We start from the raw sequence: 21,488 nt of genomic DNA, 5'->3' as shown, positions 1-21,488 counted from the left end.
TAAGTATGATATTAATTCATATTTCTTTAATAGCACCAAGAAACCTAGCAACACTTCAGTAAGTAAGGCTACCAGCATATATGACTACCTAAAAGGAACATAAATTTACCTATCAGGTTCATTGTGGGATGATGAGAGTAAATAAATAGTGGGTTTTTATAGCCTTTTAGATAATATCTCTATATCATAAGTGAAGTGGAGAACTGAGGCATTAAATATTATATATCTTACTCTTTCCCTGAAAGATTAAGCCTAAAATTTTTTCACTGGAAAATCCAGTTATTTGAGGGGGAAAATGTTTTAGCTTGATTTTATATATAAAATTACCTTATCTCTGTATGTTACTTTCTTTATATGACTTTCAAAGAAAAAGAAAGATATCAGGCTAGGAGGGAAGCAGGAACAGTTACTATTGATAATCACACTTAAGCCAGGAGGGACCAGAAGAGCCCTTAGGCAGGGGCCCCATGGTGTCTGAGCTTCATAGTGCAGTAGTTTTAAGGAGGGGAAGGGAAGGGAAGGGAAGGGAAGGAGCTGGTAAAACCCAAATCAACTGGGCATCTTTTGGCCATCCAAATTTATCTTTCTTTGGAGAGGAGAAGGAAGGGGAAGGGGAGACAGACAGGAGAGGAGGAGCTGAGTCTACTCACAGGATTGTGTTCATCCTTCATTGCCGAAGAAGACCATGCCATCAGAGAAATGATGACATGCCTTGCACTTGACTTTGTTTTGAGTAAGTGAGGCCTGTGCAAGGTCACAAGCCCCACTTCTCCTCCAGAGCCATCTGAGTCCAGTGACCAGATATTCATCAGGATGACTAGATATGACCCAGGATACACTGGGAGACCTTGGCCTCTTCATTGAATAGGCCTGTTTAACAGGTAGCCAGGGCATGGCCCCTTTAATGAGGTAAGATATCAGGCTGGAAGGGAAACTTCTGAGCTTCAGAGTGCAGTAGATCTAAGGTTTTGGGAGAGGAGAGAGGAGAGAGGAGAGAGGAAGGGAGGGAAGTGGAAGGGAGGTATCTAGCCAGTAAAACTCAAGTCAGCTGGGCATCTTTTGGCCATCCAAATTTACCTTCCTTTGGAGAGGAGAAGGAATGGGAGGGGGAGGCAGACAGGAGAGGAGGAGCTGAGTTACCCAGCTAGCTGGGTCCCCATTCAGGCAGCTGTGTCTACTCACAGGGTTGTGTTCGTCCTTCATTGCTGAAGAAAACCATGCTGTCAGAGAAATAATACAGGTAGCAGAAAACAGAGAATTGCTTGGGATCAGACGTGAAATGACCAGTAAATCAATCGATGTGAAATAACCAGTAAATCAATATGATTAGAAGCATTTTCATATTGGCCATTTATGCTATAAATGAAACAAAAAGACTTAAGTAAGTTTGCTGTTAAATGAAAGGAAAGCTCACAGACTCTCCTTAGGGAAATGATTTGGCCTAACTGGTCATGCACACAAAGACATTAAGAAGTATCATTTAAGGGGACAGTTTATCTCCCCTTGCAGTGATCATGATAATCATAAAAAACAGACTACCATGAAGTTAAGTGCTGCTTATGGGCCAACATCTATCACAGAGGAAGAAGTATGTTAAAGGGTCCCCTGAACTTATCTTTTTGAATTTCCATATTTTCCAGAAACATTGGACATAGAGTATGCAGAAGGCCCTGAATGTGTCAAAAATAAAGTCTTATTCCTCCCCCCAGCTGGCATAATTTCTTGTTTGCACCCCAAGCTGGACTCCCATATGCCCTTGAGGGTCAAGACAGATGCCTGTCAATCTGCACTAAGCTGAGAAACTAACTGCTTGTGTAGCTGAGACCTTCATCTCAGGTCTTTCTGAAAAGAATACTGCTTTTGCCATTACTTTGTTCCTCCCTTTTGGGAGGGGTTTTATCCCTTTCTCATCTTTATTGCACCTTTCTCCTTCCCATGCCACTCATTCCCCTTTAGGAGGAGATTTCTATTTCCCTTTTTTTGTTGTATTGTCATAAATATGCCAACTTCTGTGTGAATTTTTTGCTGTGGTTTTAGGTTCCACATTCATGTTGATTTCTCTTGTAATAAAGCTAGTTGCAACACATTGTCTCATGGGCTTGTGATACTGTGCTTAGTTAACAAGTAGAAAAATGACCTAAAGAACCTAAAAAGATTTTCCAAACTAAGTATATACCTTAATATTTAGTAATTTCAAATAAAGTTGGAAAACAGAATTTAGGACTAAGGAATGAAATGAAAAAGATCATCACAAGGATTCATCAGTATGTCATGAAACCTTTTTTTTTAAGAAGAAAATAGGAAGATATTGGTTGTGGGATAGGGACTGGATATATGATTTCATTGATACATAGAACTCCCAAGTGAGCACTAAATGCAAGTCAACACTGAGTAATATCAACAAAAAATAGAAATAACTGCCATAAGAGACAGAAAATAACTAGTTTACCTATGTGGAAGTTTCTTTAATATCCAACCTTTCTTTAATATCCAACTCTATAAAGCCTTCCAAGATCTCAGCTGGGAGGAATCTATCAAATTTTTTCTGAACATTTTGCACAGACTTTTTCTTTATAGTTATTGTATTACAGTTATTTATTTTAAAATCTCTTCTATTAGGTCATACAGTCATGGATTTAGACCTGGACAGGATCTCAGAAGTCATCAAGTCCATCCTCTTATTTTACATTTGAGGAAATTGAGGTCAAGAAAGGTTAAATAACCTGACCAGAGTCACATAACTACTAACTGTCTTGAGGTAGAATTTGAACTCCAGAATCCAAGTCTATTACTTTATGTACTACGTCATGTTGTCTCTTTAGATTTTAGGTTCCTGAAGGTCAGGGACTGTATCTGTTTTTACCTTTGTACCCTTTTTTAGACTCTGGATTTACTCTCCCAACCCACAAGCACATTAGCAAGTCAGGTTCCTAAGACAGAGAGGCTACATTTTCTTTTCAAAGTTCTAGGATACCTCTGAAGGTTTGTGGGAGAGTTTTTCTAATGCTATCACAAGTGCCTGTTCTGGTGTGTTCTTCCTAAAGTTAGCCACCAGCTATTACTTCCCTAGTTTAATTTAACCAATTAACAGGAATTGGCTTTTACAAAAGGATATTTCCTTTGAAAATAGATCAAGAACAGAAGTATAAACATTTGCCCCTAATACCTGAGGCACACTCTCCTCTTTTGTTTCATAGAGTCAGACTTAGAGCATTTTCTACATAGTATCTGAACCCCTGAGTTTACATTCAAATTTGACATAGCCAACAAATAGATTATCATAGCTTTCTCCTAGTTACCTTCAGACTATGCTGGCTGAAAACCTTTGCATGGATTTTGACTTTGAGACCTTGGGTGGCTTGTGGCTGTCTCCAGTACTCCATCTAAAAACAGGATGGACAGATACAACAAAACAACAGGGTCAGTCACTCATACAAGATTTAGCAGCTTCAGTAGAGAAATAAAGACCTATGGTCTTTTTCCCCACAAAGGGCTCACTGTAGGCCTTGCTTCCTAACTGGAACACATCTAAGCAGGAAAGAGTCAAAGGAAGATTTCTTTGGCGGTTAGTGCCTTTTGAATGCCCTCTACTTCTAGTTTAGGAGTGGATCAACAGTCCATCCCTTTCCCCATGTAGTTAGAAGAGAGGAACCAGTTACAGAATGTCTGTACATATCTTAAGTTGGGGAACTTCTATTGCACATCATTGTTTCCTTCCAGAAACAGGTTCTCCATGGTGTCTGGCAGCAGGTAAAGCATATGCTCTGACAATGGGGTTCCGCTGGCTAGGTCCCTGTTACATTTGTGTTACCAGTGCCTGGAGTAGTCTCCTTTATCAAATAGATGATTAATAAATATTGGTTGAAGGAATGAATTTATTTTTAGTTCCACTTATCTAATTATTAGAAACCTTAAAATACTCTTAAACTCTCTATGGTCCTAGATAATAACTGCCAATAATGTCACATCCCTCCAATATTCTCCTTTCTTTTCTCTTTTTTCACTTGTGATAAAAATTACATTTGAAACCATACTAACAAGGGAATAAAATTTGCTATCTTGACTAGCTATTCTGTTGTCACTAAGATGATGTGAATGGAATTCTTCAGTAAAAACTGAGGGGCATAGTCTACCAGTGCCTATGGAATATTGATAGGAGCTTAACACAGTGAGATTTGGAGGTCATGTGTAAGACCACTGTGAGGTCTTGATATAATTGTCACATAAGGACCCTGATCTATATGCATCCATTTATTGACTGTCTCCGGTACTTACAGATTGCCAGGAAGAATTTTGTGGTCCGGAAGGTACTTAATTATGTTGCTTGTGTGGGGAGCTGTGACATTTGGTAAACTAGAAAGGCTTTGGACCTGACTACCACATGGGAACCCAAGTGTCACCTCCATACCCTAGAACTATTTCATACCTACCAATTTCAGTTTATATATGAAGATGACCCTTGTAAGAAAGTCATAGTAACAGGAACAAGACAGACAAGAGAGCAGAGACACCATAATTCTTTCTCATGATGATTGAGACACTTAATAGGGAACAGATAGATTTGATCATAATCTTTGTTCCCTCCCTTACCAGGTGGATTGCCATCCCTTTTCTAAGACCAGGTTTGTCTAGGTATTTTTGGTAGCTAAAATTAACTTGCTTCATTTTCATAACAATTTTGTAAGGTAGACAGGATAAGTATTATTGTCTGTTTTATGGATGAGATTATTAGAGCAGAAAGGGATTAAGAAGAACTAGGACTCAAACTTGGGTCTTCTGATTCCAAGTCCAGTGATAATGAGTATAGATTTTGTTGGAGTTTGGATGTTATGGAATGGTTCCTGAGAGGAGTCCTCAAATCTGTATTCTTCACAAGGTTAACAACCTAATCCCTGCCCTCATTCAAGTTAAACTAATTTTTTCTTAAAACATTCAGACTATTCATGAGACTTGATTGGCTCAGGCTGTTGATATCACTTCCTATCTACCTGAGTACAAAACAGCCCTGAGGAACCTGTTTAATATCTTCTTGCTGTGGCTAATCTCCTTTTGTAAACTGCTGAGTGACTTATGAGTGTCTCATGTTGTTCCTTTATTAAACCTAAACTACGGAAAACTGGCCTGATTAAAAGCCTTAGCTCAGAACACCAAGAAATTAAATGGTATAGTGCTTCAAATGTTTTCTTGTCATCTTAAGATGTGGAATAACTGTATCTTTTTTGAAATTATGCTATCTACTACTGTGGGTGGGAGTTGGATAGAATGTTATGATCTGGGAATGCATTTACAAACATTTAACTAGGATATGGGAAATGCTATGAGTTTGTTGAGTCAGTCAGAAATGCACAGAGAATCACACTGATCTGAGGCATAGAGGATTTAATATAAGTTGAATAGTGCCAGTTGCCTCACTGATGCTCTCTTATGATCCCATTTCTTTGGTTCCTATTGTTTTTCTGGTTCTAATTGTTTTCTGTTTTGGGGGTTTTTTTGGCTCCTTGGTGTCCTACTTTTATCTGTGTCTCCTACAGATCTCCTTATTTATTATGGTATTTATGAGCTTGGGACATAATATTTAACATCATTTTTAGAAAATTCTAAATATAAACTTTAAATGAAGATTATTTTGAATTAATGAAGAAGTATTCGTTAAGTACTATATGCACAGCACTGTGCTAATGAAGAAAGACATTGTAAATATCTCTTGAGTGATAATAGGTATACTGTTTTATTTTATAAACTGCTATGCTGACTTCTTGTTGTTCTGGATATTCTAGGAAGGGATTTCATATAGTTTGTCAATAGAAGGGAGACTGTATACTTTACACCTCAAAAAAAGGTAAATGTTTATTTCCTTGGATTGATTTTAACTAATTTTAATTACAAATAAGCCAACCCTAACTTAACTGTGAAATGAGTATGAATGAAAAATTGAGGTTGACACTAAGATTAGAAGCCTAGGTGACTGGAAGGATAGCGGTATTCTCAAAAGTAGTAGGAAATTTGGGGAAAAAGAAGGGTTTGGGGAGGAAGATAATAAGTTTTGGACATGGTAAGTTTGAGATGTCTATAGGCATCCAGTTTGAGGTGTCCAATGGCAGTTATGTAAGATTGGCATTCAGCAAGTGCCTAATAAATGCTTATTGATTTGATTAGCAGTCAAGATTGAAGTCAGAGCTGGATAAATAGATATGAGAATCATCTGCAAAGATAATTGAACCCATGGAAGCAGATGAGATCACCAAATGAGATAGAAAAGAGAGGTGAACCCAGGACAGTTCCTTGAGAGTCACCCACAATTAGAAAGCATGACCTGGATGAAGATAAAATAAAGAGGACTGAGAAAAGGTGATCAAAGAGATTGGAGAACCAGGAAAGGACAGTGTCATGAAAACCTAGAGAGAAGAAAGTATCCAGAGATAGAAGGTGAACAACAGTGCCAAAGGCTACAACAAGGTCAAAAAAGGAGTAGGCCTGAGAAGAGGCCTATACATTTGACAGTTAAAAAATTACTGATAACTTTGAAAAGAATAGTTTTAGTTGAATGATGAGGTTGGAATTCAAACTACAAAAGATTTAGAAGAGGATGAAAGGAGAAGCAGAAGCACTCACTCTAGATTGCTATCTCATGGAGTTTAGCCAGAGAATGACATTTAGAGGGGAATAGTAGGATCAAGTGAGGATTTCTTGAGGATTTGGCAGATGTGGGTATGTTTGTAAGAACTATTTTCTTCAGTGAGCTTTTGAACCTCCTTTTCCATTTGGCTAATTCTGCTTTTGAAAGCATTCTTCTCATTGGCTTTTTGAACCTCTTTTGCCAATTGAGTTAGCCTATTTTTCAAGGTGTTATTTTCTTCAGCATTTTTTTGGGTCTCCTTTAGCAGGGTGTTTACTTGTTTTTCATGCTTTACTTGCATGTCTCATTTCTCTTCCCAGTTTTTCCTCCACCTCTCTAACTTGATTTTCAAAATCCTTTTTGAACTCTTCCATGCCCTGAGCCCATTGAGTGGGCTGGGATACAGAAGCCTTGACTTCTGTGTCTTTCCCTGATGGTAAGCATTGTTCTTCCTCATCAGAAAGGAAGGGAGGAAATACCTGTTCACCAAGAAAGTAACCTTCTATAGTCTTATTTTTTTTCCCTTTTCTGGGCATTTTCCCAGCCAGTGACTTGACTTCTGAATATTCTCTTCACACCCACTTCGCCTCCAGATCTGCCCAGCCAGCACTTGGGGTCTGAGATTCAAATGCTGCTTCCCAGCCTCAGGGCTTTTGGCAGGGGCAGGGCTGCTATTCAGTGTGAAATTAAGTTCAGGTGCTCAGGTGGGGGCAGGGCCACCACACAGGCTCAGTTCCCTCAGGGAGTTTATGCAGAGACCTTCAACAGTGGATCCAGGCTCCTGCCTGCTTGGGGAGCCATGGTCTGCTCCCGCCTCTGCTGCTGCCTCCCGAGGGGGCCTGAGTTATGGGGGCACCCCTCTCCCTCTCTGCAGGCTGAGAAGACCCTCTCACCAACCTTTGGAGCCCGTGGGTGGAGGGACCCGCGTGGCCGCTGGAGATTCCGTCCCTGAAGCCCACTCAGATCTGCTCCTCTCGGTGCCACACGGCCAAGGCAGGGCTGGGCTCGGCTCCGGGTCCGCAGCATGATGGACCTTTTGCAAGAGCTTTTCAGGGCTCTCTGGAACAGAAATCTTGTCTGTTCTGTTGTTCTGTGGCTTCTGCTGCTCCAGAATTTGTTGGGAGTTCTTTTTTACGGATATTTTATGGGCTGTGGGTTTGGAGGTAGCGTATGTGTGTCTTTCTACTCCACCATCTTGGCTCTGCCCCCCTGGGTATGTTTGTAGGTAGCAAGGAAGTAGCTAATAAAAATTGAAGATTAATAAGAGAGGGAGAATGATAGAAAGAATATGTGTCTGAAAAAGACAGGAAAGGATAGAAACAAACTTACATGTAGAGGTGGTTGCCTTGGCAGGAGGAAGGGTTACTTCTTTGTGTGAGACAAGTAAAGGGGAAAGATAGTGAAGGGAGGAATTTGAGGGATGTGAGATGACAAAGGTAGAAGACAGAAACCTGGGCAAATGGCCTCAGTTTTCTCAGTGAAGCATCAGGCAAGGTCCTCATACCATGGGAATTCTGAACAAAGAAGAAGAAGTTTAGAATAGTCACTATGATTCATGGAATAGTGAATGAATTAGGAAGGTATAAAAGGATTGCTTTGCTGCAGTGAGAACCCAATTGAGATTATGTAACAGATTTATAGTGGACCTAGTTATCACAGTTCCATGATTTTCTCCAGCTCTATTTATCCAAAAATAGAAATAAAGACAACAGATGTTGTGTGTGTGTGTGTGTGTGTATGTGTATGTGTGTGCTCATGCTCATGTACATGCATGGGATAATCCATCTTTTTTGTGTAGATGGGATGTTGTGGAGAAGTAGGTCATGGGAAATAAGTAAAACAGAACTGGGAAGTTTGAGAAGGTTTCAAGATTATTCCATAGTATGAGGCCAAGACCCCTTTCACTGATACCAAGTAGAGTGAAACGATTCTGGTTTAGCCTATAGCAAGAATGTCAAGATTTATGATTCAGCTACTCCCCCAGTGTTTGTACACTGGGAAGTGGACAAGGATTTTGTGTTTATTGAGTACCAATAGGCAAATTAAAGTTTACTGAGGTTATAAAAGCTGTGTGATTTTTAATGCCTTTGTCTTCTTGTTTTCTACTTTGATACTATCATTGCAAAAGCAGAAGGGGATCACAAGAGACTGAGAGTCATTTAAAATTTTTGTTTCATGGGTTGGAATCACCAAAAAAAATCATCACTAGGTGGCCAGCCTGCAAATGTTACGCATTTTGATAATCAACAAGTTTAATTTTCAGAAGACAGACTCAGTGTGTTTCCAGCTCCAAGCTCAGTGTCTAACATAGTAGAATCTTTTTGACCTTATGGTCCAGAGAAGCCAGGGTCACCTCCATGCTACATAAGGCATTAGTGTAGGACTTCACAGACATTTTATCATTGGAGGGCAGTGAGCCATAACACACTTGGATCCTAATATTACAGTCCCAAATGTGCTTGTAGAGGAGGTAGAAGTGACATTTAAGAGACCAAAGACAGGAAAAGCAGCCATATTGGACCAAGTATATATAGAGGAGATCTCTGCTAAAAGCAGTGCAGTTGTGAGGGCATTAAGGATCAATAAACAAGGCATCCAAAGGAGGGGAAGATACTAAAGGATATAAAACACATTTTGTATCATATTAATAATACAAAAAAAAGGCAACCAAAAGAAGTAGTAAACTGTATGCCTCATGCCCCATCTATACAGAATCCTTATGAGAATCATTTACACAAGGCAGAGCCAAGATGGCAAAGAAAAGCCCAAATTTCCTACTAAATAACTTTAAATAACATCTCAAAACAAATTTTGGAGTAGTAGAACCCACAAAGGGACAAGGTGAAATAATTTTCTAGACCAAGACAACTTAGAAGGTTGGCCAGAAAAGTCTGTCACATTGGTGTGAGAGTAGAGCACAGGCGATGCCCCAGCAAACCAGGAGCAGGCATTGGGAGCAACTGAATCGGCAGTGGCAGTGGCTGCATCTGGAACTCTCAGCCCACAGATAGCAAAGGTGTTGCAAAATTGGTCAAAAGGAGATTACAGAGGTCTATTTGTTGGCTGTGGGCACAGGACTCTGTTGCATTGCCTGTGCTTGGATCCAGGTTGTAGTCACAGGGTAAGGAGCAGTAATAACACACCAGAACTTGAGGCATCAGAGGACTGGGGGCCATGGTCACAGTTCCAGGGCAGAAAAGAGTACTTGTGTCACTCACAGACCAAAGCACAAACCACAAGAATAGTAAACACACCTCTCCTTAGCTCATACTGGAAGAACTGAAAGCTTACCCTCAGAACTAGCTCTGAAAAGAGCTGCACAAAAACCTTAAAGCTTGAAACAGTGCCCTCTCCACTCTGGGAGCAAAGCCCAATTTTAATATAAAGTTAAAAGTAGGCTGGAAAAATGAACAAATGACAAGAAAGATCTTGATTGTAAAAAGTTACTTTGGTGACAGGGAAGATCAAAACTCAGAAGAAGATAGCAAAGTCAAATCTGCTACATCCAAAGCCTCAAAGAAAAATGTGAGTTGGTCTCAGGCCATGGAAGAGCTCAAAAAAAAATTTTTAAAATTAAATAAGAGAGGTAGAGGAAAAAAAATGGGGAAAAATGAAAGTGATACGAGAAAATCATGAAAAAAAAAAGAGTCAACAACTTGGTAAAGGAAGCACAGAAATAACCTTAAAAAACAGACTAGGCCAAATGGTATAAGAGGTACAAAAAAATCACTGAGGAGAAGAACCAATTGAAAGCAGAATTGGCCTAATGGAAAAGGAGGCACAAAAATTCCCTGAAGAAAACTCTAAAAAGCAGAATTGGTTAAATCAAAAGGAGGTACAAAAACACAATGAAGAAAATAATTGCTTAAAAATTAGAATTTGGGTGGAAGCTAATGAGATATTAAGAAGCAATAAAACAAAATCAAAAGAATGAAAAATATAGAAGAAAATATAAAATATCTCATTGGAAAAATACTGACCTGGAAAATAGAGCAGAGGTAATTTGAGAATTAATGAACTACCTGAGAGCCATGATCAAAAAAAGAACCTAGACAATCATCTTTCAAGAAATTATCAAGGAAAACTGTCCTGATATTCTGGAATCAAGAGAGTAAAATAGAAATTGAAATAATTCACTAATCGCCTCCTGAAGGAGATCCCCAAATGAAAACTCACAGGAATATTATAACCAAATTCCAAAACTTCCTCATCAAGGTGATGATTGCAAGGAGATTCGAGCAGGCGGAAAGAAACAGTTCAAAGATCATGAAGCCACAGTCAGGATAACGAGATTTAGCAGTTTCTACATTAAAGGATCAAAGGGTTTGGTATATGATATTCCAGAAGACAAAAGAGCTTGGATTACACCAGGAATTACCTACCCAGCAAAACTTAATATAATCCTTTAGAAGACATGGAAATTCAATGAAGTAGAAGATTTTCAATCATTCCTGAGGAAAAGACCAGAAATGAATAGAAAATTTGACTTTCAAATATAAGACTCAAGAGAAACATAAATAGATAAACAGGAAAGAGAAATCATAAGGGATTCAATAAGGTTAAACTGTTAATTCCTACTTGGAATTCCCACATGGGAAGATGATACAACTCATAAGAATTTCTTATTATTAGGGCACTTAGGAGTATACATAGAGGACATGGATGTAGTTGAATATGATGGAATAATATTTTCAAAAATAAAAACAAGGGATGAGAAAGAAGAATGCACTGAGTGAAAGTAGAAGGTATAATGGAGTAAATTACATAATAGAAGTGAAAAAACACTTCTATCATGGAAGGGAAGATGGAGGAGGTGTGTGTGTGTATGTGTGTGTGTGTGATTCTTACTCTCATCAGAATTGACTCAAAGACGGAATAACATACATACTTCTTTGTGTTTAGAAATCTGTCTTACCCTACAGTAAAGTAGAAGGGGAAGGGCATAAAGAAGGGGGTATTGCTAATACACGAGAGGGTGGATTGGGGGAGGTGGTAGTCAGAAACAAAACACTTGATGGACAGAGTGGAATGAGAGAGTAGGGTAACAGAGGAAAACAGGATGGAGGGAAATACAGTTAGCAATCACAACTGTGAAAAAAATTTTACAGTAAGTTTCTCTGATAAAGGCCACGTTTCTCAGATATATAAAGAATGATTCTAATTTATAATAGAGACATTCTCCAATTGATAAATAGTCAAGGGATATGAACAGGCACTCAAATGAAGTAATCAGAGTTAAATTATAACCATATGAAAAATACTCTAAGTATTGATTAGAGAAATGCAAATGAAAACAATTCTGAGGTACCAACTCAGACTTATCAGTTTGGTTAATATGACAGGAAAGGAAAACAGCAAATATTGGAGAGGATTTGGGAAAATTGAGACACTAATATGCTGTTGGTGGAATTGTGAATGGATCCAACCATTCTGTAAAGCAATTATGAACTATGTCAACAGGGCTATAAAGCCATGCATACCTCTGACCCTAGGTCTGTATCCCAGAGAGGGATAAAAAGCAAAAAAGAAAAGGAATTTTTGTACAAAAATATTTTTTTTTATTTTTATTTTTTAAATTTTATTTATTTTTTATTTAACTTTTAACATTCATTTTCACAAAATTTTGGGTTCAAATTTTCTCCCCTTTTGTCCCCTCCCCCCACCCCAAAACACCAAGCGTTCTAATCGCCCCTGTCTGCCAATCTGCCCTCCCTCCCTCCCCACCCCTTCCCTTTGGAAGGCAAGCAATTCAATATAGGCCAAATCTGTGTAGTTTTGCAAATGACTTCCATAATAGTAGTGTTGTGTGAGAACTAATTATATTTCCCATCCTGTCCCCCATTACTTCTGTTCTCTCTTTTGATCCTGTCCCTCCCCATGAGTGTTGACCTCAAATTGCTCCCTCCTCCCCATGCTCTCCCATCCATCATCCCCCCCACCCTGCTTATCCCCTTATCCCCCACTTTCCTGTATTGTAAGATAGGTTTTCATACCAAAATGAGTGTGCATTTTATTCCTTCCTTTAGTGGAATGTGATGAGAGTAAACTTCATGTTTTTCTCTCACCTCCCCTCTTTATCCCTCCACTAATAAGTCTTTTGCTTCCTTCTTTTATGAGAGATAATTTGCCCCATTCCATTTCTCCCTTTCTCTTCCCAATATATTTCTCTCTCACTGCTTGATTTCATTTTTTTAAGATATGATCCCATCCCCTTCAATTCACTCTGTCTCTATGTGTGTGTGTGCATGTGCGTGTGCATGTGTGTGTGTGTAATCCCACCCAGTACCCAGATACTGAATAGTTTCAAGAGTTACAAATATTGTCTTTCCATGTAGGAATGTAAACAGTTCAACTTTAGTAAAGTCCCTTATGACTTCTCTTTGCTATTTACTTTTTCATGCTTCTCTTCATTCTTGTGTTTGAAAGTCAAATTTTCTTTTCAACTCTGGTCTTTTCATCAAGAATGCTTGAAAGTCCTCTATTTCATTGAAAGACCAATTTTTCCCCTGAAGTATTATACTCAGTTTTGCTGGGTAGGTGATTCTTGGTTTTAGTCCTAGTTCCTTTGACTTCTGGAATATCCTATTCCATGCCCTTTGATCCCTTAATGTGGAAGCTGCTAGATCTTGTGTTATCCTGATTGTATTTCCACAATACTTGAATTGTTTCTTTCTAGGTGCTTGCAATATTTTCTCCTTGACCTAGGAACTCTGGAATTTGGCCACAATGTTCCTAGGAGTTTCTCTTTTTGGATCTCTTTCAGGCGGTGATCTGTGGATTCCTTGAATACTTATTTTGCCCGCTGGTTCTAGAATCTCAGGGCAGTTTTCCTTGATAATTTCATGAAAGATGATGTCTAGGCTCTTTTTTTGATCATGGCTTTCAGGTAGTCCCATAATTTTTAAATTGTCTCTCCTGGATCTATTCTCCAGGTCAGTTGTTTTTCCAATGAGATATTTCACATTATCTTCCATTTTTTCATTCTTTTGGTTTTGTTTTGTGATTTCTTGGTTTCTCCTAAAGTCATTAGCCTCCATCTGTTCCATTCTAATTTTGAAAGAACTATTTTCTTCAGTGAGCTTTTGAATCTCCTTTTCCATTTGGCTAATTCTGCTTTTGAAAGCATTCTTCTCCTCATTGACTTTTTGAACCTAGGGTTGGGCTCCGGGTCTGGGGCACGAGGGACCCTCCGCAAGAGGTTTTCAGGCTCTCTGGAGCAGAAATCTCATCCGCTCCGCTCTGCAGCTTCTGCTACTCCAGAATTCGCTGGTGGTTCCTTTTTTTTTACAGGTATTTTATGGGCAGTGGGTTCGGAGGTAGTGTATGTGTGTCTTTCTACTCCGCCATCTTCTGTACAAAAATATTTAAAGCAGCTCTTTTTGTGGTGGTAAAGAATTGCAAATTAAGAGGATGACCATCAATTGGGTAGTGTTTGAAAAAGTTGTGGTATATAATTGTGATGGAATACTAATGTGCTATAAGAAATGATGAGCAAAATTCTCTCAGAAAAACCTGGAAATACTTATGTGAACTGATACAAAGTGAAATATTCAGAACCAGGAGGACATTGTACATAGTAACCCCAATATTATATGATGATCAATGATTTAACTGTTCTTAGCAATATAGTGATCTAAGACAATTCTGAAGGACTTAATAAAAAATGCTGTCTGTACTCAGAGGAAGAGCTGATGGAGTCTGAATGCAGATTAAGTATACTTTTTTAAACTTTATTTTTCTTGGTTTTTTTGGTCTGTTTTCTTTCACAAAATAATGAGTATCATATGTTTTGCATGACTGCACATGTATAATCTATATCAAATTGCTTCCTTTCCAAAGAGGGAAAAGAAGAGGGAGTGATTGAATTTGAAGTTCAACATTTAAAAAAAAGAATGTTAACAATTGTTTTTACATGCAATTGAGGAAAAAATAACACTAAAATAATTTCAAAAAAAGAATCCTCTATACATATGAATTAAGGGTCTCATTAGTCATGGGCTTTGGTGGACAACAAGAAAGCTTTTTCTAGAAGTCTTCAACAACAGACCAGCTATTGAACATTTCAAAATGAACTGAATGAATATAAGACTCCACTGTGCCTCTTGTTTGTTGATCATATGCAAAAAAAAGAATTGATTCAGTAGAACAAAATGCCACCTTGCAGGTGCTTTTAGAACAAGGTATCTCCCATACATACATATAAAGGAATTTATGACAGAAAAAGAAGATGGGCTATTCATATAGCAAGAGAGGGATGATGAGTAAGAGTACTCCATTGGTAAGTATCCTTGAAATTTGAAGAGTAAATGAGGTAGTTCACTGGCATTTGGGTGGATACTCAGTGGTGAACTTTAGAGAGTATACAAATAAAAGCAGGGTAAGGAGGCATGGATGATTAGCACACTGCATCCTTGGAGGAACTCCCAAATCAATGATTTCACAGACTCATTGGAAAATTTGAGCAGTATGTGCCAGATACTGTGCTAGAAGCTAGAAATACAAAACCAAAAATTAAAGCATTTTTTCTTCAAGCATTGTGCTAGTGTTGATGTACCAAATGTGTGCACAGATGAATAGCTACAGAACATATTCAAAGTAATTTTCATGGGATAAAAAGTCTCATGTCAGAAGTATCAGCTCTTTATTATGTGTTTCTTGTAGTTCTTCATTTACTGCAGTTGATTTAGGAGCAAGAAATTGTGTCCCTAACTTAGCTGAGATATGAGCATCATGAATCCTTACGGCTTATAAACCACAATGCCAAAGTCAAGAGAATTTCTTACAGCAATCTTAGTCTCATTTCTTTGGAAGTTTTCATTTATTGAAACCCTCTATTTTTTTGACTTCAGTTTACTGAGGCCTATTTCTCCTCTCACTGAAGAACCAGATGTATCTTCACATACACACCAAGTCAGAGCTTAATAAAATATCCCTATTCTTTCATCCTTTGCACTTCATTGTAAAAAGAAGGAAAACATCTAAAACCATGTTAGCAAGATGATTTAAACAGAATAAAAAAAGCTTCAGTTATGCATTCTGACTCATATACATACAGATTTAATACCAGAATGTCGTAACTTTTTTTCTTTACAAAATGTTTTGGTGATTCCATGCCTTGTATTGCAGCTTTATCTGTCCCATCTACCCTATACTTCTTGAAAACAGGAGATGGTGAATGAAAGGGTTGTTATCTTTGAATTTTGCTTTTGCTCTACACTATATACCACTACTTTTGCAATTTTACTTGTCTTTGGAGGTCATTGTCTTAGATTCATTCTGCCTAGGTGTTGGACCCTAAGGGACCAAGTGAGCTGCTTGACCTTAGTGATTTAAAGTGCATACATAACTCATGATTACTGGAGTGATAATAGGCTAAATTTACACTAAGATACCCTTTTTGGCCTGGCATGTAATAGGTGTTTATAAACCCTTATTGAATTAACATTGTGGTGAATCCTATATCATCGTATGTCAAGAAATTAATGCAGCTATGAGCTGGTGATTTGTTCTGTATGCTGAGACATGAAACTTACAGGACCTGGATCCCTCTTTCCAAAGAAAGAAAACCAGAGGGAGACTGTGCCTGTATAAGTCAAGAGTGATCTTTATTAAGTAGGTCCATACATGCATGTGGAGCCCACAGCCTAATGCTGAAACAGCTCAGTCCTGGGGGAAGCAGGGAGTGGTTTATATATTTTTCTAATGAGAGGCAGGTGGGAAATAGACTGATCTGGGAAGAGAATGGGGCATGTTATGAATGGAGAATACCAGGCATGAGGTACACTGACTTCTTGGTACATTGAAGAGTAAACAAAATAAGCACTGTGACTCAGAGAGTCCAAGTCTTGAGGACAGACAAGATCAACAGGATGTCTCTAACAGCCCAAGGCTAGCTGACAGCTCAGGGGCTGCCCAAGGCTCGTTTGAGCTAAGGTAGTTTCAAGTTCACTGATTCTGTACTTCTAGTTAGGTTTACTTTTGGTGACTGGTCACCGCAAAGAATTCTTAGTTTGTCAAGCTAGCCCCATACCGCTCCCCTCACTTACCTGGATAATTAGGGAGCTCAGGCAGTTAGCATATTCATTTTTATCAATATGTATCAATATATATCAGTTCTGATATTGGGTACTATTATCAACCTGGGTGAGTTGTGGTGGATGTGGACTGGACATCTATACCTGTCGATGTATATACTTGCTAAATGTTTATATTTAGTAAAAAAAATTGTTAAAAAAAATTTTCTGCCTCATTGAACCAGTTTTTCCAGATCTTAAATTTGCATTTGGGGTCACTAAACGATTGATCTAAAACCAGGGCTGCACTAATAAATGTTTAACAACCAGGTCTTCAGAAAAAACGTATGCTCACACTGATATTTACCAGCAGTTCTCAGGAGCCACTTCTACCTGGCTCTAATACACTGCTCCCTAATTTCACTAGTCATCTAATTTCACTAAGATTTGTATTATCAATTCATCCTTCTCAGGACAGGAATGGCTTTTTCATACATACATACATCCAGACATATATATATATATATATATATATATATATAACAAATTTATAAAATTTCTTCCATAAAACAGACTATATTAGAAAGTAGGTTTTTAAATTGCAGGCTACTGTATTTCCCAGTTATTAATAATCTTTTAAATCACCAAATCTAGCAACTCCAAATCATCAGCAGTTTTTATCCTCTCTGTAGCATTTGCCAATATTGATCACTCTCCCCTCTTGGGTACTCTTTGAATTTTTTTTAAATTTATTTTTAGTTTTGAACATTCATTTCCACAAAATTTTGAGTTCCAAATTGTCTCCCCATCTCTCCCCTCCCCCATGCCAAAATGCCATGCATTCCGATTACCCTTTCCCCCAATCTGCCCTCCCTTTTATCACACCCCTCCCTTCCCTTATCTCCATCTTCTCTCTTGTCTCGTAGGGCAAGATAAATTTCTATACTCCATTACCGGTATTTATAATTTCCCTGTTGTATGAAAAAAACAATTCTCAACATTTGTTCCTAAAACTTTGCGTTACAACTTCTCTCCCTTCCTCCTCCCCCCCCCCCCCGCCCCAACCCCACTGTGAAGGCAGGCAATTCAATATAAGCTATATATGTGTAGTTTTGCAAACAACTTCCATAATAGTCATATAAAGACTATATTTTCCTCCATCCTATCCTGCCCCCCATTTATTCTATTCTCTCTATTCTATTCCCTCCCCAAAAATGTTTACTTCTAATTGCTCCTTCCTCCCATTTACCCTCCCTTCCATCATTCCCCCATCCCACTTATCCCCTTCTCCCCTGCTTTCCTGTAGTGTAAAATAGATTTTCATACCAAATTGATTGTGTATGTTATTCCCTCCTTAAGCCAAATGTGATGAGAGTAAGCTTCACTTTTTCCCTCTCACCTCCCCCCTTTTCCCCTCCACTGAAAAAGCTTTTTCTTGCCTCTTTTGTTAGAGATAATTTGCCCCATTCCTTTTCTCCTCCCAATATATTCCTCTCTCACCCCTTAATTTTATTTTTTTAGATATCATCCCTTCCTATTCAACTCACCCTGTGCTCTCTTGTCTCTCTCTGTCTCTGTGTATGTATAATCCCTCCACCTACTGAAATACTGAGAAAAGCCTCAACAGTTACAAATATTATCTTTCTATGTAGGAATGTAAACAGTTCAGCTCTAGAAGTTACTTATGATTTCTCTTTCCTGTTTACCTTTGCATGGTTCTCTTGATTCTTGTGTTTGAAAGTCAGATTTTCTATTCAGCTCTGGTCTTTTCATCAAAAATGCTTGAAAGTCCTCTATTTCATTGAATGATCATTTCCCTCCTGAAGTATTATACTCAGTTTTGCTGGGTAGGTGATTCTTGATTTTAATCCTAATTCCTTTGACTTCTGGAATACTATATTCCACACCCTTCAGTCCCCTAATGTAGAAGCTGCTAGATCTTGTGTTATCCTGATTGTATTTCCACAATATTCAAATTATTTCTTTCTAGGTGCTTGCAATATTTTCTCCTTGACCTGGGAACTCTGGAATTTGGCTACAATATTCCTAGGAGTTTCTCTTTTTGAATCTCTTTTAGGAGGTGATGGGTGGATTCTTTCAATATTTATTTTGCCCTCTGGTTTTAAAATATCAGTGTAGTTTTCCTTGATAATTTCTTGAAAGATAATGTCTAGATTCTTTTTTGATCATTGCTTTCAGGTAGTCCCATAATTTTTAAATGGTCTCTGCTGGATCTATTTTCTGGGTCAGTTGTTTTTCCAATGAGATATTTCACATTATCTTCTATTTTTTCATTCTTTCAGTTTTGTTTTGTAATTTCTTGGTTTCTCATAATGTCATTAGCTTCCACTTACCCCATTCTAATTTTTAAAGAACTATTTTCTTCAGTGAGCTTTTGAACCTCCTTTTCCATTTGGTTAATTCTGCTTTTTAAAGCATCCTTCCCCTCATTGACTTTCTAGACCTCTTTTGCCATTTGGGCTAATCTATTTTTAAAGGTGTTATTTTCTTCAGCATTTTTTTGGGTCTCCTTTAGCAAGCTGTTGACTCATTTTTCATGATTTTCTTGCATTGCTCTCATTTCTCTTCCCAGTTTTTCCTCCACCTCTCTTACTTGATTTTCAAAACCCTTTTTGAGCTCTTCCATGGCCTGAGATCATTGCATATTTATTTTGGGGGTTTTAGATGCATAAGCCTGGAGTTTTAGGTCTTCCTCTGATGGTATGCATTGTTCTTCCTCATCCAAGAGGATGGAAGAAAATATCTCTTCACCAAGAAAGTAACCTTCTTTTTTTTTTTCCCCCTTTTTTGGGCATTTTCCCAGGCAGTTACTTGACTTCTGAGTCCTTTGTCAAGAGGGGAGTATACTCTGTAAGTTCTCAGTTCCTCCAAGGTGGCACAATCAAGGGAGAGGAATTTACTCCTCTCCTGACCTGCATTCTGGTCTGGGAGATACCAAAGCTTTTCTGCCCAGGATCTGCAAGTAGAATTCCCTTTCCAGAGCCTCCACCAGCTCCACCATGCCAGCCAGCACTCTTCCTCACCCCAGGGTTGCCTCTCAGGCTGAGAATCAGATCAGTGGTTCAATTCCCCCAGGGGCTTTAGGCCGAGGGCTTCGAAAATGGATGATGCTGCTGCTGCTGCTGCTGCTGCTGCTGCTATTGCTACCACTGCTACTGGTACTGCTACCGCTGCCTGGGGCAGAGGCTAGGGGAGGACCCTGTTCCCTTCTCACCCAGGTGAAATATCTTTCTCACTAATCTTTGGTGTTTGTGGGTTGAGGGATTTGAGAACTGCAGCTGCTGCGGGGATTCTGCCCCTGATGCCTGTTCTGGTCTTGTTCCTGCCAGTGCCGCATGGCCAAGGCTGGGCTGGGCTCTGTGGACTGTGTTCCGCTCCATGCCCCATGAGGTAGACCTTTCCTGTTGGCCTTCCAGGCTGTCTTGGGATGGAAATATCTTTCATTCTTTTGTTTTGTGGCTTCTGCTGCACTAGAATTTATTTAGAGTCATTTTTTGCAGGTATTTAATGGGCTGTGGGGGACTAGCTAGAGTAGCTGAGTCTTTCTACTCCACCTCCCAGAAATTGGTATCTGAATTCTTATTTTTCATATCCCCATTTTCTCCCTCCTGCCTTTCTCCGACTCCCATCAGTTTTCTCTAAAATCATCCCCTTCATAATTTTTTTTTTTAGCACATTAGGTATTATGTCACTTCTGTATGTAATAACTTGTTTGGATATTCCTCAGTGAATGGGCTTCCCAGTTTTCAATTCTTTGTCATCCCATAAAGAACTGCTATAAATTTTTTTGTACATATGGGCCCATTTCCTCTTTTCTTTGATCTCTTTGGAATGTAGACCTAGATAGCATATTGCTGGTTCAAAGTGTATGCAAAATTTAATAACTTTTTGGGCAGGATTACAAGATGCTTTCCAGAACTGGACAATTTCACATCTCTTATCAAGCAAACATCATTGTCATATTAGCCAATCTTATACGTGTGAGGTGGTACTTCAGAGTTGTTTTAATTTGTATTTCTATAATCAGTAGTGATTTAGAGCATTTTTTCATATAACTATAGATAGCTTTTTTTTTGTCTGAAACCTGCTTGTTCATATCCTTTGGGAAATGACTTGTATTTTAATAAATTTGACTCAGTTCTCTAATGATCTCTAATATTCTACAGTTCCTCTAGCATTTGTCATTTTCTTATTTTGTGACCTTTGATAATTGTAAGTTTAGTTTTCATTTAATTTCATTTAGTTTTCATTTCTCCAGTTTTTAGTGATTTAAATAATTGTTTCATACAGCTATTAATCATTTGGATTTCTTCCTCTGAAGATTATCCATTCATATCCTTTGACCATTTATTATTTGGGTAATGACTCTTATTCTTACAAATTTAATTTAGTTGCTTATACATTGTAGAAATGAGTTGTTCATCAGGGAAACTTGCTGCAAAACTATGGAAGTCTTAGGGACCCTGTGTGTTGATGGTGGGAGCAGGGGAAGCTAAGGCAGGAGGTCCTGAAATCATTTTAGTAGTTATGGGCTGGTTCAGTTGGTCTACAGTTATTGTTTGTGTAATTTCTTTGTGGTGTTTTTCTTCTTATCATTGATGAGGTGGGAGCTCTAAATATGACAAAATATGGGGTGTGTGAGAAGTGACTCCCAGCAATCATTTCACTCTGCTATTTTCCTAGGATTTCCTTTGCATTAATCTTTTTCAGAAGAATTAGTTTAATTAAAAAATAATTGGCCCTAGTTCATCACAGCAGGGAGTTCCTAGCTTGGAACTTCCACTTTCGGTGATGATTGACAGTCTTAGAGAGTTGCCTGGGGCACTGAAAGATTAAGT

At 38.4% G+C, this 21,488-nt stretch overlaps 1 protein-coding gene across 4 annotated transcripts in view; it reads left to right on the top strand.

Annotated features, from left to right (window-relative positions):
• The window catches only part of LOC140520808 (disintegrin and metalloproteinase domain-containing protein 32-like), a 119,267-nt gene that overhangs the window by 4,884 nt on the left and 92,895 nt on the right, over positions 1–21,488 (top strand). For 2 of the 4 annotated variants that reach the window (XM_072635128.1, XM_072635124.1), the window contains exon 3: positions 5,778–5,839. The exons of the other annotated variants lie outside the window; for them this stretch is intronic. In XM_072635128.1, coding sequence (XP_072491229.1) covers positions 5,778–5,839 — 62 coding nt within the window. The remainder of the gene's footprint in view (positions 1–5,777; positions 5,840–21,488) is intronic. 4 annotated transcript variants of the gene reach the window in all.

Source organism: Notamacropus eugenii, chromosome 1 (genome assembly GCF_028372415.1).
Source record: "Notamacropus eugenii isolate mMacEug1 chromosome 1, mMacEug1.pri_v2, whole genome shotgun sequence".
Lineage (NCBI taxonomy): Eukaryota > Metazoa > Chordata > Mammalia > Diprotodontia > Macropodidae > Notamacropus > Notamacropus eugenii.
Note: the sequence above shows the minus strand (reverse complement) of the source record. Positions and strands in the feature narration are given on the sequence as shown.